General features: G+C 38.1%; 1 protein-coding gene across 3 annotated transcripts in view; it reads left to right on the top strand.

Annotated features, from left to right (window-relative positions):
* The window catches only part of LOC139972093 (alpha-actinin-like), an 81,641-nt gene that overhangs the window by 64,176 nt on the left and 1,683 nt on the right, over positions 1-15,782 (top strand). For all 3 annotated transcript variants that reach the window (XM_071979017.1, XM_071979018.1, XM_071979019.1), the window contains exons 12-20: positions 58-187; positions 1,734-1,825; positions 6,705-6,813; positions 7,759-7,899; positions 8,602-8,760; positions 11,020-11,104; positions 11,558-11,811; positions 13,114-13,260; positions 13,704-13,952. In XM_071979017.1, coding sequence (XP_071835118.1) covers positions 58-187; positions 1,734-1,825; positions 6,705-6,813; positions 7,759-7,899; positions 8,602-8,760; positions 11,020-11,104; positions 11,558-11,811; positions 13,114-13,260; positions 13,704-13,952 — 1,366 coding nt within the window. The remainder of the gene's footprint in view (positions 1-57; positions 188-1,733; positions 1,826-6,704; positions 6,814-7,758; positions 7,900-8,601; positions 8,761-11,019; positions 11,105-11,557; positions 11,812-13,113; positions 13,261-13,703; positions 13,953-15,782) is intronic.

Raw genomic sequence — 15,782 nt, 5'->3', positions numbered from 1 at the left:
AGGCCAGGTCTAATTCTACTATAGGTAATATAAACATATCTTTATTTCCTCTTATAGACTTGAAAGGCTTGACCATTTGGCACAGAAGTTCAAACATAAATGTGACACCCACGAGGCCTGGGCGGATGGCAAGGAAGACAATTTGGCAAACAACAACTTTAAATCACAAAGATTGAATGAACTAAGGGTAAGTGAATTTATTAGACATCTTTGTGAGCTTCCTTATATGATGTGGAGGTAAACATGTACAAATGAGTTGGTGGTGTGGAAGTCAAGTCAAGTGCAATTAATTTCTTCATAGCAACTATTCATGGAGCTATTTTATCAATCTTGTTTCCAAGTATTATCATCCATTAAACAATCTAACTTTTCTTAATTGTATTTCAGAAAGATAACAGATAGTTTTGAATGTTTCCAAAGTTATTTACATGCTGCATTGAACATTCAGTTACCAACAACTTCTTTCTTGAACAAAGTTTATGTAACTACTATTTGAAGTGATATGTGTGATTTTAATAATTAATGGAACATAATTACAAGATAATAGAAAACAGTTGATTAACCAGCAAGATTGTCCACTCACCCTCTCATGTTGCCCCTCTCACGTTACCCCGCTCTCTCACCTTGCCCCCCTCGCCCCAAAAATATATAAAATGGATGCAAGATAGATACAATAAGTGTTTCATGAAATGTAAGTGGTGGATGAACTTCATACTTGGTATGTGGTTCCGTCTTATTGAGTACAAGAAGCCTATGTTTTCTGTGGTTTTCAATGGACATTGGGGGTCAACAGAGGTCAAAGTCTGAAAACTTTGTTAACATGATAACTCAAAAACTTCATTCATGGTATGCAGATTCAGCTGGTTTGAGTACAAGAACCAAGTTGAACATTGGTGGATGTCAAAGGTCATAGGCGGTCAACATTTAAGTAAAGACTGAAAAGCTTGTAAACATGATAACACAAGAAGTACATCTTTCTTGAACTTCATACTTAGTACATAGATCCAGCTTGGTGATTACAAGAATTCTAGTGAAATTGGCAGAGGTCCCTCAACAGGCATCAGAGTCTGAAAACTTTTTAAACATGATAACTCCAAAATTAAACTATGAACAAAAAACCTGTGAATTCTTCAATGCTATTATTTTCTTGTGGTGAACATAGTTTGGTCAAGTTCAGTTTAGTTCTGTGAAGAGGCTCAATAGGTTTTCAACAGAACATACCTGACATCCAGGTAATGGAATATGCTTCAGAGTTCATACTCTTGCTTTAAATTGCACTAAACCTCCTATCAATCCTCTCCCTCTGAGCTTCAATGAGTCAACAGGTTAATATCTCAAATAGGGCAAACTGGCTCAAGGGGTCAACAGGTTATCTCAAAAGGTGGAAAACTTGGCCATTTGCTTAAAAATAACAATGTCATGTAACTCTCAACAACTATTAAAGGGATTTGCTAGCTCAAAATTGGTAAAATGTGTCAATATTTTACATAGGAAGACTTTTCTTTTTGGATATTGAAACATTTTGGTGTATAATTCTATACTATAAGATCCTTATGACTGAATACATGGTTGCTACCCAACAGATTTCTACAAATCTTTCCTGGTTCTCACTTAATCCTTGAAATAATTGAACTCACTTGCTCTACATTAGTCAGGTAGTTACAGTATTTGAATTGTCAGCAAATTGTATGGCAAGGAATCACAAAGCTTACTGTTTTCTCTTTTATTGACAGGCCCTTCACAGGAAACATATTGCATTTGAGAGTGACTTGGCAGCACATCAAGACAGAGTTGAGCAAATTTGTGCTATTGGTCAGGAACTCGTGTAAGATATGCTAGAGATCTCATCTGAAATCTTTAATACCTCCTTGTTCTTTTCTCATCTCTTCTGTTCTCCTTTAAACTTGGTTCTTCTTAAAATGCAGCACTTCTCCAACAGAGTAGTACTGTGTTTATCTTCTTAACACAGAGTAGATGCTGTATGTTTATCTTGTTAACACAAACAGAGTAGAAACTGTGTGTTTTTCTTCCCAGTGGGCTAAACATTCAAGAAGGACATGACTAACTTTTCTTCTGTTCCGCCCCCCCTCCACTTCCCCTTGTTCCACCCCCCATCACTCCTCTTCTCATAGCTCTCTTCCACCTTTTTTCTCCACACCTTTCTATCTTTGTCCTTCTCTAGTTATCTCAATACATTAGGGAAGGCTCGCAAATTTAACCTGCGATGATCGAAGGCCCAGCCAGCAGCACACCACTGCTCATTATGCAGCCTGCATATCGCTCACGCTTGAGTGCACACACCCACGGTAACTCCGTGAAAGTAATGAGCATTGAGCTCCCAACACAGAAGCGCTGCTACTGTTTGTAAACAAAAGGGGTACTTGCCTTTTCCTGGTCTGTGGTTTTTACGTAACAATGGCACTCTGACCACAGTAGGAGATTTATTTCAAGAACGAGTTGAAATCTTCATGAACTATTTTCGTATCGAATGTTTCAAAATACTTTCAGACTTCTTTTCCTGTACAAAGTATTTTCATTCACTAACACTGATCCATCTCTCTTTTTTCTACTCGAACAGTAAGTTGGTACACCTTTCAAATTTTACGAAAGATCGAGCAAAATACTTTCGAAAAATTCACGCGAAACTGGCATAACGTGCTAAATGCAACAAATGTCATGTAAACAAGGCTCTAGTACACCCATTTATGAATAAACCATACGACCACATCTGCTGTTAAGCGGGGGAAAAAGAAAGTATTTTCTAGAATTTCCACACAAAAAAAAAAGAAAAAATAATTATCCTACCATAGTTAAGAGTATAGTACATAGCCTAACCACTTCGTCGGTTACGGATCTCATGTAACAACAAAAACACAACTAATTGTATTTTGCGAAGTTGACGTTTTCTACAAGGACATGGAAAAAATATTGAGCATTTAGTTAATCATGCCAAGTGGCCTAAAACATGGGATTGCAAGGTTTACTTTGATAAAGATGGCTATTGGGGCCTTGATATCGTGCTATGTATGTATGGTATAGACTGTGCCTCGTGTATCATGGGGAACAGATTGTTTTGTTCATGCGGATGAGTCAGTTAGCTTAAGGTGTGTTTTATATACATCCATGGTTTTACTTTGTTACGGGGATATAAATTTCCTTGAACGTCTAAAATAATATTTCGCATAACTTTACCGATCCTTTACTGACTGACCTAATTAATTCTAGAGTGGAGTCAAAATAGTTTACTCCATGAAAATTTTTTTGGAAACGTGCCAAAAATGTTAACAAACAGGTGTTAGACAGGGGGGTTGTTTGGCATAATATAGCTACTCTAACTTGTATCTAACAGCAGACTGTTATTTTTGCCTGGCTCTGATGAAATACTACTATCTCAAGTAACGTTGGCAAGTTGCCAAGATATAAATGTCACGCAATGTGATACAAAAAGTCATATTACCCATTCATGAAGGCTTCAAACGCAAGTTTTCAAACATTGGTTCAGTGTATAGTACAATTACAACTAGTCATACCGTTGTAGTCTAAACCGAATTTATGCTTTATGCTAAACGATCTGAACAAACGTAATTTCTCAAACTAAATTAAAATTATATCATTCGTGACTTCGTTACAACTAAAGCCAAGTAAGTCTACTATGAATAAGAATTATTTCGTTTCTTTATTAGCCATTCCATTTCGTAAAGCGCCATGCAATAACAATTTTTCTTGCACAAGTCGCGAACTGTTCAGGTTTTTTACAACCCGAAAGCAGCTGCGCAACGTGAAAGTAAGATCACGCACATGTCTTAGCCTACTGTCTGACTGCATGACTCACGTGGAGATGATTCTGCATATAGATACGTACGAGAGTTTTAATGGTTAGGCTATATATTTACTGTCATTTCAATAAACTGTTTATAGTACGAACGAAAGAAAAGTCCCCACAGGTTTAAGAGATTGTCTAGAGCATTGATGATGTAGGTTTTTGTGTATTAAGGGATTCAAGACCAAACGGATTGTCTCCGTTAGTTCAATTGCAAAACACGAAATAAAAAATAGCGATGAAAGCGCCACGTAAAATTCATGTTACGAGCACAAACCGTCAGCAAAGTACACACAACTGTGTAGTAACTCAATGCAGTTACAGTAGCCTATATGTAGTAGCTTTATTGATAAACAATTTTCCAACCTGCAGAGAAAATTCTATAACCCTTTTGTGTACATACTGGACCAAAGTGACCAGTTCATTGTCTGGTCTTCTTTTGTGCATAAGAGGCTTAATTTGTGGTCTCATAGTCAAGTGCATACAACTGTCCACTGACTCTTGGAAGGCAGGAAATGTGTGCGTTCAAGCATGACTCATTACCAGCTGGTTGCTGTGCTCATTACACTGGATAGCAACGGCTGGGCCTTCGATCATCGCCGGTTAAATTTGCGAGCCTTCCCTTACATGTATAGAGATATTGTAACAGTAAGTGGGACTCTCTCTTCTCTTAAAAAAATTTCAGCGTCTTCATACAAAGTTCTTTTTATCTGAAATTTCCAGAGCAAGCATATATCATATAGGCCAACAAAAGTTACTATTTTTTATTCCAGAATTGTATCTCATTCCATGACTTTTTCACCGATTTATGTCCAAATTTGGCCAAATCCCTCTGAAAAACCGTTGAACCAAGGCTTTTTTGCACACGCTACAAAACTTGTTTGTTTCCTTGTTTTTGATAATTAAGCCCCGCCTCCAAGTTTGGTTTGTAGCAGATTGGCAATGACTCAAGCCCCGCCTCCAAGTCTGGTTTGTAGCAGATTGGCAATGACTCAAGCCCTGCCTCCAAGTCTGGTTTGTAGCAGATTGATTAGGACTCATGGCAGCTACATGTTAGATATACGAAAATGGCCACCCTCGCGACCAATTTTCTATACTGTTGTGAGATATGCTGCTGGTACTGGTAGTGTATTGCACACTAATTTCATACACATTGTCGTACTACATTTAATTTATATTAGGACTTCGTCTGTTTATAGCTCCATGGTTTTAGTAATATCAATTTAAGGATTGTACTGTTGTTCAGGTAGTTTTTCAGAGCAAGGGTCATGATAAGTTTGTTTGATTGCCCATCAGGTATTTTTGTATAATTACGTATACACATTGTTGTGTTTACAAGTTTAGGCTAGGCCTACAGTAGTACATCCTATATTAGACTTTCATTTAGTAATGGCCACATTAGCATTGTACTGGTGGTGTTCAGGCAGTTTTGGGCCAGGGTGCAGTAAGTTTGTTCGATTGCCTTACAGTGTGTTTTAATTTTAACTTAAGTTTCCAACTTATATTTTAACTGTGACTCCATAAATTTAACATAATGTGAATGGTATAATACAACAACTATTAACTTGGAATAGAGTGTATATTGTGCATTTCTAGAATGAAGCATCATTATGAATTAACAGCTTGTTTGGTATATTTCTTTAACCCCCCCCCCCAAAAAAAAAGAATTAAGAACAAAAATTATAATCTATCACATTTTATTTTCACTGGAGTATGTATAAAAGAGGAGCCAGCCATAGCATCACAACTTTTATAAGACTATAAAAATTGGATAAGGTTATGTTTTATTTATAAGGATATAAGATGTATAACTATAAGGTTATAAGAAGTATGTTTAGCTTTCTTTTGAATCTGTGATGTTTGACATCAATTATTCAAGGAATTAAAAGAAAATACTAAAATGGAGAGGAACTGGGGTGGCTATAAGGAGAGGAGGAGGCCACCCATCACTTTCAATTAAAAACTTGTAATCTACTTGTACATTATTTTTTCCAAGTCATAAATCCACGAAATCTTCATGTCAAAATTATTGAGAAGGAAAAACGTGGGTTGTTTTGATACTTGGAAGTGTACACAGTTTTGATGGTAGTCACCACTACAGTCTACAGTAACGTACAATAGGTCGATAGGCCTAGCTTTCTCAAGGTGGGCATCAAGAATATGGTCGAGTTGTTCGCCTCTTCTTATTTGACTGTTGTCATTGACATCAAACTATATGACCAAGTATTATATATATTGATATTGATAATTGTAGAGACAGAGCAAAGATATGAAACTAGGAATCGAAATTAGAACTTCCAGTATTGAGATACTGCATCATTGATGCTCTTGTTTATTCTCTTCCCTTAATCCTCTCTTTGTCCCTCCACTGTTTATCTCCTACCTCTCCTCTTCCCCTGTTGGTTTCTTTCTTTCTTCTCTCCATCCCTTGTCTACTAATCATCTTACATCTGTCTATTTTGTGTTCACCCTGCTCATTAACCTGTCTGTATTCTGTGCGTGTTTTTGTCCCTTCTGTTACTGTTACTTGTCATTTAGCCTCTGAAGAACATCCTGCTAGGATCGAAACGTCAGACCAACTTACTTTACACATTCTCTTACACAGGCTGTCTAGTGGATAAGCAGTTTGCAAACAGTTTTAATTTATTTTGTTTATCTTCTTAACACAAATGGTAAAACTTGTTGTTAGTGACTGTATACATAATAATAATGTTCTTTTATAAACAATTGCTAGTCATTGAAAGTGAACTGGTTAGTACAATAGATGAAAGTGAACTGGTTAGTACAATAGATGAAAGTGAACTGGTTAGTACAATAGATTTCCAAACATGTGTTGTGTTCTCAATGCTGTCTTTAACATAAGATTGATTTTACTGTTTTACAGTACCCTGAGATATCATGCCGTTGATCAAATAAATGAGCGATGCCAGAAGATATGTGACCAGTGGGACCTCTTTGGAAGCTTGACCATAAAACGACGAAATGCACTTGATGTAAGTCATTTCAACTAAAATAGTATTGAATCTGTTTGAAGTTGTCTGCCTGGCCGTACTTTAAAGACTGTTTTCATAGGTGGTCTTATGTACAGGAGTGCATACATGACAGACAGCCAAGTGGTGTCCATAGACTTTAGATATAGATACACTTAAAATGATATACAATCAAATATATGTGTTAGCCCAAACTGTAGACTTCTAGCCAGGAAAGCTATGTGTCTAAGGGGGAGCAGGGTTCTATTGTGAGCTGCCATGATGACTTCACAAACCACCTACAGTGATCCTCTTTCTGGAGTAATGGACGGCTCATTTGTCTGTCAAAATAGGTTACACTCAATTAATAATTAGTTGAATAAGGAACAAGATATCAAGATATTATTCCAAGTTTTGAATTATCAGTGTTAAATATTATTCTCTTGAGGTTGAATGTAACATTTACTGCCACCAGAATATTCCTTTAATTTTCTATCTACCAAACTTTGGTGTAAATAGTGGACTAATTCTCCTTGATTCATACGAAGGAGAAAAAAATGTGTTTCCAAGAATCAATGGTTAGTTGTACCAACTTATTGCAAGGAAGTGACAGGCAGATGAACCCCATGAGCAAGAATTTGTAGAGGGGTGGGGGACCTTATTGCAGGGAGGGGAAGTTTAAATTTAGTAGTTCCTGATGTTGTTAAAAGGTTATCGGTTCTATACCTGAGACCTAACGTAACATGTGAGCTTATAATATGCTTGTAATTATGTGTATTCTGAGGAAAAACTTCTATGGGTGTGAAGCAATTCTAACACAAACATCATCATATTAGAATAATGTGCTTGTAATTATGTGTATTCTGAGGGAGAACTACTATGGGTATGAAGCAATTCTAACACAAACATCATCATATTAGACAGAGACTGCTTACTCACTCCAATTGCTCTTCCTGTCCGTATTCTCAGGAAGCTGTCAAAATTTTGGAAAACATTGACCGCTTGCAGCTTGACTTTGCTAAGAGAGCTACTCCATTTAATAACTGGATGGATGGAGCCAGGGAGGATCTGATGGACATGTTCATCGTTCACACCTTGAATGAAATTGAAGTAAGTTAAAAGAAATATCTAAAACAGAATGAAATGGTCTAACTCTCCTTGCACTCACTCCCATAACTGTTTTCAGATCCTTTTGACTCAATACAGTTGAAGTGTCCATTCTCTTTCCAAGGGACTAGTAATACTCACATGGCATCACACCATTACAGTCTCTATGAAGGGACTGGGGCTTGGAAGTGGATCAAGATGTTTCATTTTAATTTTTAGAGAGAGACATGTGACAAGATTTCTGAACACTGTTGTTCTCTTATAAAATTATGCTCGGTAGGTAGATAGCAATCAAGGTTCATCTACAAAATACTGGTTTTACCAGAAAAGAGAAAAAAGAAACTCATGGGTGGTTATTTCACTACTAGAATGGTCTGCTGTTAGTTGTCAAATACTAAAATAATACTCTTTGATTTGGACTAGTAACCAATATTTTGGTTTTAGTTTTGTTTAATTTATTCCTATATCATCGGTTGGTTTTAATCCTATTGGTTTCACAGCACCATTGCCAAGTTTATCAAAACAAAGGAAAGCATATGCTAATGTGACAATCATTTTACATTGTTAAAGGAGTGTTGTAATATCATGATGTCCTAGTAGTCAAGAATAACAGAGGATTATTTTTGTCTTGTCTTTGTCCAAGTGATAGAATGAAATGTTTGATCTCTGGGTTAATATCATTCATGTTTTTGTTTAATTTGACAGGGCTTGATGGAAGCTCATAAAGTCTTTGAAGACACTCTTGGTGAGGCCCAGACGGAGTTTAACACTGTTGTGGATCTGGGCAATCAAATCAAGCAGTTAGGAGCACAATATGACACGGATGCAGCCAATGACAACCCTTACACAGCACTGACAGTAGAGGTAATATCACACTGTTATACCCTTACACAGCACTTACAGTAGAGGTAATATAACACTGTTAAACCCTTACATAGCACTGACAGTAGAGGTTATATCACACTGTTAAACCCTTACATAGCACTGACAGTAGAGGTAATATCACACTGTTAAACCCTTACATAGCACTGACAGTAGAGGTAATATCACACTGTTAAACCCTTACATAGCACGGACAGTAGAGGTAATATCACACTGTTAAACCTTTACACAGCACTGACAGTAGAGGTAATATCAAACTGTTAAACCCTTACACAGCACTGACAGTAGAGGTAATATCACACTGTTAAACCCTTACACAGCACTTACAGTAGAGGTAATATCACACTGTTAAACCCTTACACAGCACTGACAGTAGAGGTAATATCACACTGTTAAACCCTTACACAGCACTTACAGTAGAGGTAATATCACACTGTTAAACCCTTACACAGCACTGACAGTAGAGGTAATATCACACTGTTAAACCCTTACACAGCACGGACAGTAGAGGTAATATCAAACTGTTAAATTCTTACATAGCACTTACAGTAGAGGTAATATCAAACTGTTAAACCCTTACACAGCACGGACAGTAGAGGTAATATCACACTGTTAAACCCTTACACAGCACTGACAGTAGAGGTAATATCACACTGTTAAACCCTTACACAGCACTTACAGTAGAGGTAATATCACACTGTTAAACCCTTACACAGCACGGACAGTAGAGGTAATATCAAACTGTTAAATTCTGACATAGCACTGACAGTAGAGGTAATATCAAACTGTTAAACCCTTACACAGCACTGACAGTAGAGGTTATATCACACTGTTAAACCCTTACACAGCACTTACAGTAGAGGTAATATCACACTGTTAAACCCTTACACAGCACAGACAGTAGAGGTAATATCAAACTGTTAAATTCTTACATAGCACTTACAGTAGAGGTAATATCAAACTGTTAAACCCTTACACAGCACTGACAGTAGAGGTAATATCAAACTGTTAAACCCTTACACAGCACTGACAGTAGAGGTAATATCACACTGTTAAACCCTTACATAGCACTTACAGTACAGGTAATATCACACTGTTAAACCCTTACATAGCACTTACAGTACAGGTAATATCACACTGTTAAACCCTTACACAGCACTGACAGTAGAGGTAATATCACACTGTTAAACCCTTACACAGCACTTACAGTAGAGGTAATATCACACTGTTAAACCCTTACATAGCACTTACAGTAGAGGTAATATCACACTGTTAAACCCTTACACAGCACTGACAGTAGAGGTAATATCACACTGTTAAACCCTTACATAGCACTTACAGTACAGGTAATATCACACTGTTAAACCCTTACATAGCACTTACAGTAGAGGTAATATCACACTGTTAAACCCTTACACAGCACTGACAGTAGAGGTAATATCACACTGTTAAACCCTTACACAGCACTGACAGTAGAGGTAATATCACACTGTTAAACCCTTACATAGCACTTACAGTACAGGTAATATCACACTGTTAAACGCTTACATAGCACTTACAGTACAGGTAATATCACACTGTTAAACCCTTACATAGCACTTACAGTACAGGTAATATCACACTGTTAAACCCTTACATAGCACTTACAGTAGAGGTAATATCACACTGTTAAACCCTTACACAGCACTGACAGTAGAGGTAATATCACACTGTTAAACCCTTACACAGCACTGACAGTAGAGGTAATATCACACTGTTAAACCCTTACATAGCACTTACAGTACAGGTAATATCACACTGTTAAACCCTTACATAGCACTTACAGTACAGGTAATATCACACTGTTAAACCCTTACATAGCACTTACAGTAGAGGTAATATCACACTGTTAAACCCTTACACAGCACTGACAGGACAGGTAATAACAAAGGTTAAACCAATTCTAATAGGACAGGTAATAGCTTAGACATGCCTTCCAATGTTTGATTCCTTGTGTGGTTGTTCAACCATGCTTTGTTTACTTAGCTGCAAACATCATCTGGGTAAGAATTAATCATTACTTTTCACTGAATGCTCTCAGACATGTTTGAGCTTTGTTCATAAATTATTTGACATTCATATTAAAATTACCAATCATGTTAACCATCATGTTAGTGTGTCTTGAGGAATCACTGCTGAGATTTTTAAGGGGAGATGTGTGTGTGTAATCATGTTTTGGCCTCTGATTTGGTTTCATAACAGGATGTTACAACGCAATGGTCTGAACTGACAAACCTCGTGCCAGAGAGGGAAACAGCACTGAAAGCCGAGCACGGAAAGCAGAGAGGTGATAAAATTATTCATATATTCATGAATTCATCTAGTATGTTAATTGATTACACAAACATATCAAACTATCAGTCTTTGAAGTTTTTCCTGTTGTTAGAGAAATATGTACCTTGTGCTGGTTTAAATGTTTCTCTTTCTCAATGCTGGTTGGTCACCTGTGAAGATTATTTTACTAGAGATTGTTTGAACCCAGCTGTAAAGCGATATATCATCCATCTGGTAACATGAGTGATTTAGCTGTCATGAAATCGGCACAGCACATTGGCATCATACTTCTACTTTCAGCAAGGTACAGCCACCAAAATTCCTTGCAGATTTTGTTTCAGAAATAAACTTCTAAAAATTTGGTCATTATGAGGAAAAAAGGTGCTTAAGTCAGCATTTAGGGAAGATATGTCTCACTTTCCTCCTTTGAAGTTGCCTTTAAGCCTCTTTGACTTTTTACCCACAGCCCACGAAGATATGCGTGTACATTTTGCACAGAAGGCTAACATTGTTGGCCCTTGGATTGAAAACAAGGTAGAAGTTATAATGAACCTGTTTTCACAGCCACAAGGCTCCATGGAGGAGCAACTGGAGCAACTGCAGTTGTTTGATCATGATGCCACACTCTACAAGCCTTATATGGAGGAACTGGAAGGACTAAACCAGGCAGTCCAAGAAGCAATGATATTTGAGAATCCTCACACAGAGTACACTATGGAGGTATTAGAACTCTCTACTTGTTAATGAATCATCAATAATTAGGGTGTAGACTTCTTAGATGCTGAGTACAAAGTTGGTGGGATGGGGGAATGGGGAGTGGTGGGAAAGTCTACTTAGATGGTAGACAGTAAGGTAGACTAGTTAGTTTGGGGTAAAGAGACTGGAAGCCGACTAATTACATGATACAGGCTGGGACAGACTAATTACATGATACAGGCTGGGACAGACTAATTACATGATACAGGCTGGGGCAGACTAATTACATGATACAGGCTGGGGGCAGACTAGTTACATGATACAGGCTGGGGGCAGACAAGTTACATGATACAGGCTGGGGACAGACTAATTACATGATACAGGCTGGGGGCAGACTAGTTACATGATACAGGCTGGGGGCAGACTAGTTACATGATACAGGCTGGGGGCAGACTAATTACATGATACAGGCTGGGGGCAGACTAATTACATGATACAGGCTGGGGGCAGACTAGTTACATGATACAGGCTGGGGCAGACTAGTTACATGATACAGGCTGGGGACAGACTAGTTACATGATACAGGCTGGGACAGACTAATTACATGATACAGGCTGGGGGCAGACTAGTTACATGATACAGGCTGGGGGCAGACTAGTTACATGATACAGGCTGGGGACAGACTAGTTACATGATACAGGCTGGGACAGACTAATTACATGATACAGGCTGGGGCAGACTAATTACATGATACAGGCTGGGGGCAGACTAGTTACATGATACAGGCTGGAACAGACTAGTTACATGATACAGGCTGGGGCAGACTAGTTACATGATATAGGCTGGGGGAAGACTGTTTCGGCAATGCAAACTTGGGTAGACTAGTTATATAATTCAGATTGCGGGCAGAATTTTAGTTTAGATTGTGGAGAGCAGGTAGACTAAAATATTTGTTAGATTCTGGGAACCTCTAGCATCCTGGATAGTTTACAGACAGGATTTGTTTGATGTGATGGGTACAAGGGTTATTGAACCATCCTAGTAAAACCTATTCTTCCTTCGTGCCTTCATATACACAATACTAATACTTAATTTCTGTGATGTTAGTGTTTCACTATATTGCAGTCTCTGTGTTACACGCAAACTTCTGAGTTGGAGGCTTAAGTGCAAAAAAGTTTGCTCTTTATACTGTCAGTTGGTGTCTCTCATGGTTTAGCTAATAGCTTAATTTTGCCCATGGAAATTGAAAGCATGAATCATTCATGCTCACTAGTGATAGTTCAGTTTATTTCAGCATAGTTAACATTAGCTTTCATATCTTCTTAGACCATTCGTGTTGGTTGGGAACAACTGTTGAACAACATCCGTCGTTACATCAATGAAATGGAGAACTCCATCTTGACCAGAGACTCTAAGGGTATCACGGATGATCAACTCAAAGACTTCAGGGCAGCCTTTAACCACTTCGACAAGGTAAGGCTGCTGCTGGTGCCACCGGTAACCACTATCATAATCAAATAGATTTTAACTTTAGACTTATGGCTGTTTCTTATGCAGACTTTATAGTATTTAAAGCTGGGCAGTGCTGCATTAGTCTTGGTACTATTGTGTTATCCTGAGTGCTAATGTGCTGGCCTGGGTATTACTGTATTAGTCTCAGTACTATTGTCTAACTTAGGTATTGTTGTTTCATCCTGGTTATTGATTGCTTAACTTGACTATGACTGTATTGGCCCAGCTACTGTTTTATTAGCTTTGGTATTGCTGTATTAGCCTGAGTACTGCTGTATTAGCCTGAGTACTTCCATATTAGCCTGTCGCTGTTGTAGCCCTGGGAGGTGTTAAATGTTGATATAATGAGCCATTAGTGTTTGATATTGGATATATAACTAGAGGAATTTATTTTTCTTTCAAAGAACCACACCCAAAAACTAGAGTACGTTGAGTTCAGATCATGCCTGGTTAGTCTTGGTTATGATGTTGGCGAGCAGGATGGGGACCCCCGACGTGATGCTGAGTTCCAGCGAGTCCTGATGAATGTTGATCCCAGCCGAGTAGGACACATCACTTTCCAAGCTTTCCTGGATTTTATGAGCAAAGAATCTGTTGATACAGACACTGCTGAACAGGTCATGGAGTCCTTCCGAGTGTTGGCTGGAGATAAGGTCAGTATTGTGGCACATCTGTAATCATATGAAATATGTCAGTTTGCTTGGCTTGATCTGAAAATAGCCTACCTGCTTAGAACAGTATATATCTACCTTAGAGTGGCTGGCTGGCTGGCTGGCAGTGAGGGCAGCAGAGGTTCTGTGTAATACCACAGTGAATGTCATATCTCTTGGCTCAAGAGAGCAAATAAGTGTTGTGCTTTCAGGGTAAATAACTTTCTTACAAATTTGAGTCTGTAGCAGTTGTACTGAGGCAACTTGATTTTGTACAGTGTATAGTTGAGCATAGATATGTTAGGTGTTGTCTGCAGTCAACTCAACAGTATTTCAGAAGCTAGTTGTAGGTTTTTGCTGTTCGATGCTTTATGCTTTGTATTGGATGGTTTATGCTGTTGGATGACTGCCTGGGATGCTACCCTCAGGTGTGATTGTACAGTGCTATATGTTAGCTTACAACTCTCAGTGCATAGTGAACAATAAGGTTTCCTATTTTAGTTATGTCTGACACATCCAGTATGTTTTTGATGTTCTTTTGTTTTATCTATCATGGAATTAAAATCAGTTGTGCATTCCATATAGAATCTGTTGGATGACCTGTGTTTGTGCATTCCATATAGAATCTGTTGGATGACCTGTGTTTGTGCATTCCATATATATCTGTTGGATGACCTGTGTTTGTGCATTCCATATATATCTGTTGGATGACCTGTGTTTGTGCATTCCATATAGAATCTGTTGGATGACCTGTGTTTGTGCATTCCATATAGAATCTGTTGGATGACCTGTGTTTGTGCATTCCATATATATCTGTTGTATGACCTGTGTTTGTGCATTCCATATATATCTGTTGGATGACCTGTGTTTGTGCATTCCATATAGAATCTGTTGGATGACCTGTGTTTGTGCATTCCATATAGAATCTGTTGGATGACCTGTGTTTGTGCATTCCATATAGATCTGTTGGATGACCTGTGTTTGTGCATTCCATATATATCTGTTGGATGACCTGTGTTTGTGCATTCCATATATATCTGTTGGATGACCTGTGTTTGTGCATTCCATATAGAATCTGTTGGATGACCTGTGTTTGTGCATTCCATATATATCTGTTGGATGACCTGTGTTTGTGCATTCCATACAGATCTGTTTGGATGACCTGTGTTTGTGCATTCCATATAGATCTGTTGGATGACCTGTGTTTGTGCATTCCATATAGAATCTGTTGGATGACCTGTGTTTGTGCATTCCATATATATCTGTTGGATGACCTGTGTTTGTGCATTTCATATAGATCTGTTGGATGACCTGTGTTTGTGCATTCCATATATATCTGTTGGATGACCTGTGTTTGTGCATTCCATATAGAATCTGTTGGATGACCTGTGTTTGTGCATTCCATATATATCTGTTGGATGACCTGTGTTTGTGCATTCCATATAGAATCTGTTGGATGACCTGTGTTTGTGCATTCCATATAGAATCTGTTGGATGACCTGTGTTTGTGCATTCCATATAGATCTGTTGGATGACCTGTGTTTGTGCATTCCATATATATCTGTTGGATGACCTGTGTTTGTGCATTCCATATAGATCTGTTTGGATGACCTGTGTTTGTGCATTCCATATAGAATCTGTTGGATGACCTGTGTTTGTGCATTCCATATATATCTGTTGGATGACCTGTGTTTGTGCATTCCATATAGATCTGTTGGATGACCTGTGTTTGTGCATTCCATATATATCTGTTGGATGACCTGTGTTTGTGCATTCCATACAGATCTGTTTGGATGACCTGTGTTTGTGCATTCCATATATATCTGTTGGATG

The sequence above is a fragment of the Apostichopus japonicus genome, chromosome 8, assembly GCF_037975245.1.
Source record: "Apostichopus japonicus isolate 1M-3 chromosome 8, ASM3797524v1, whole genome shotgun sequence".
Taxonomy (NCBI): Eukaryota; Metazoa; Echinodermata; class Holothuroidea; order Aspidochirotida; family Stichopodidae; genus Apostichopus; species Apostichopus japonicus.
This window is presented reverse-complemented; position numbering and strand designations above follow the sequence as displayed.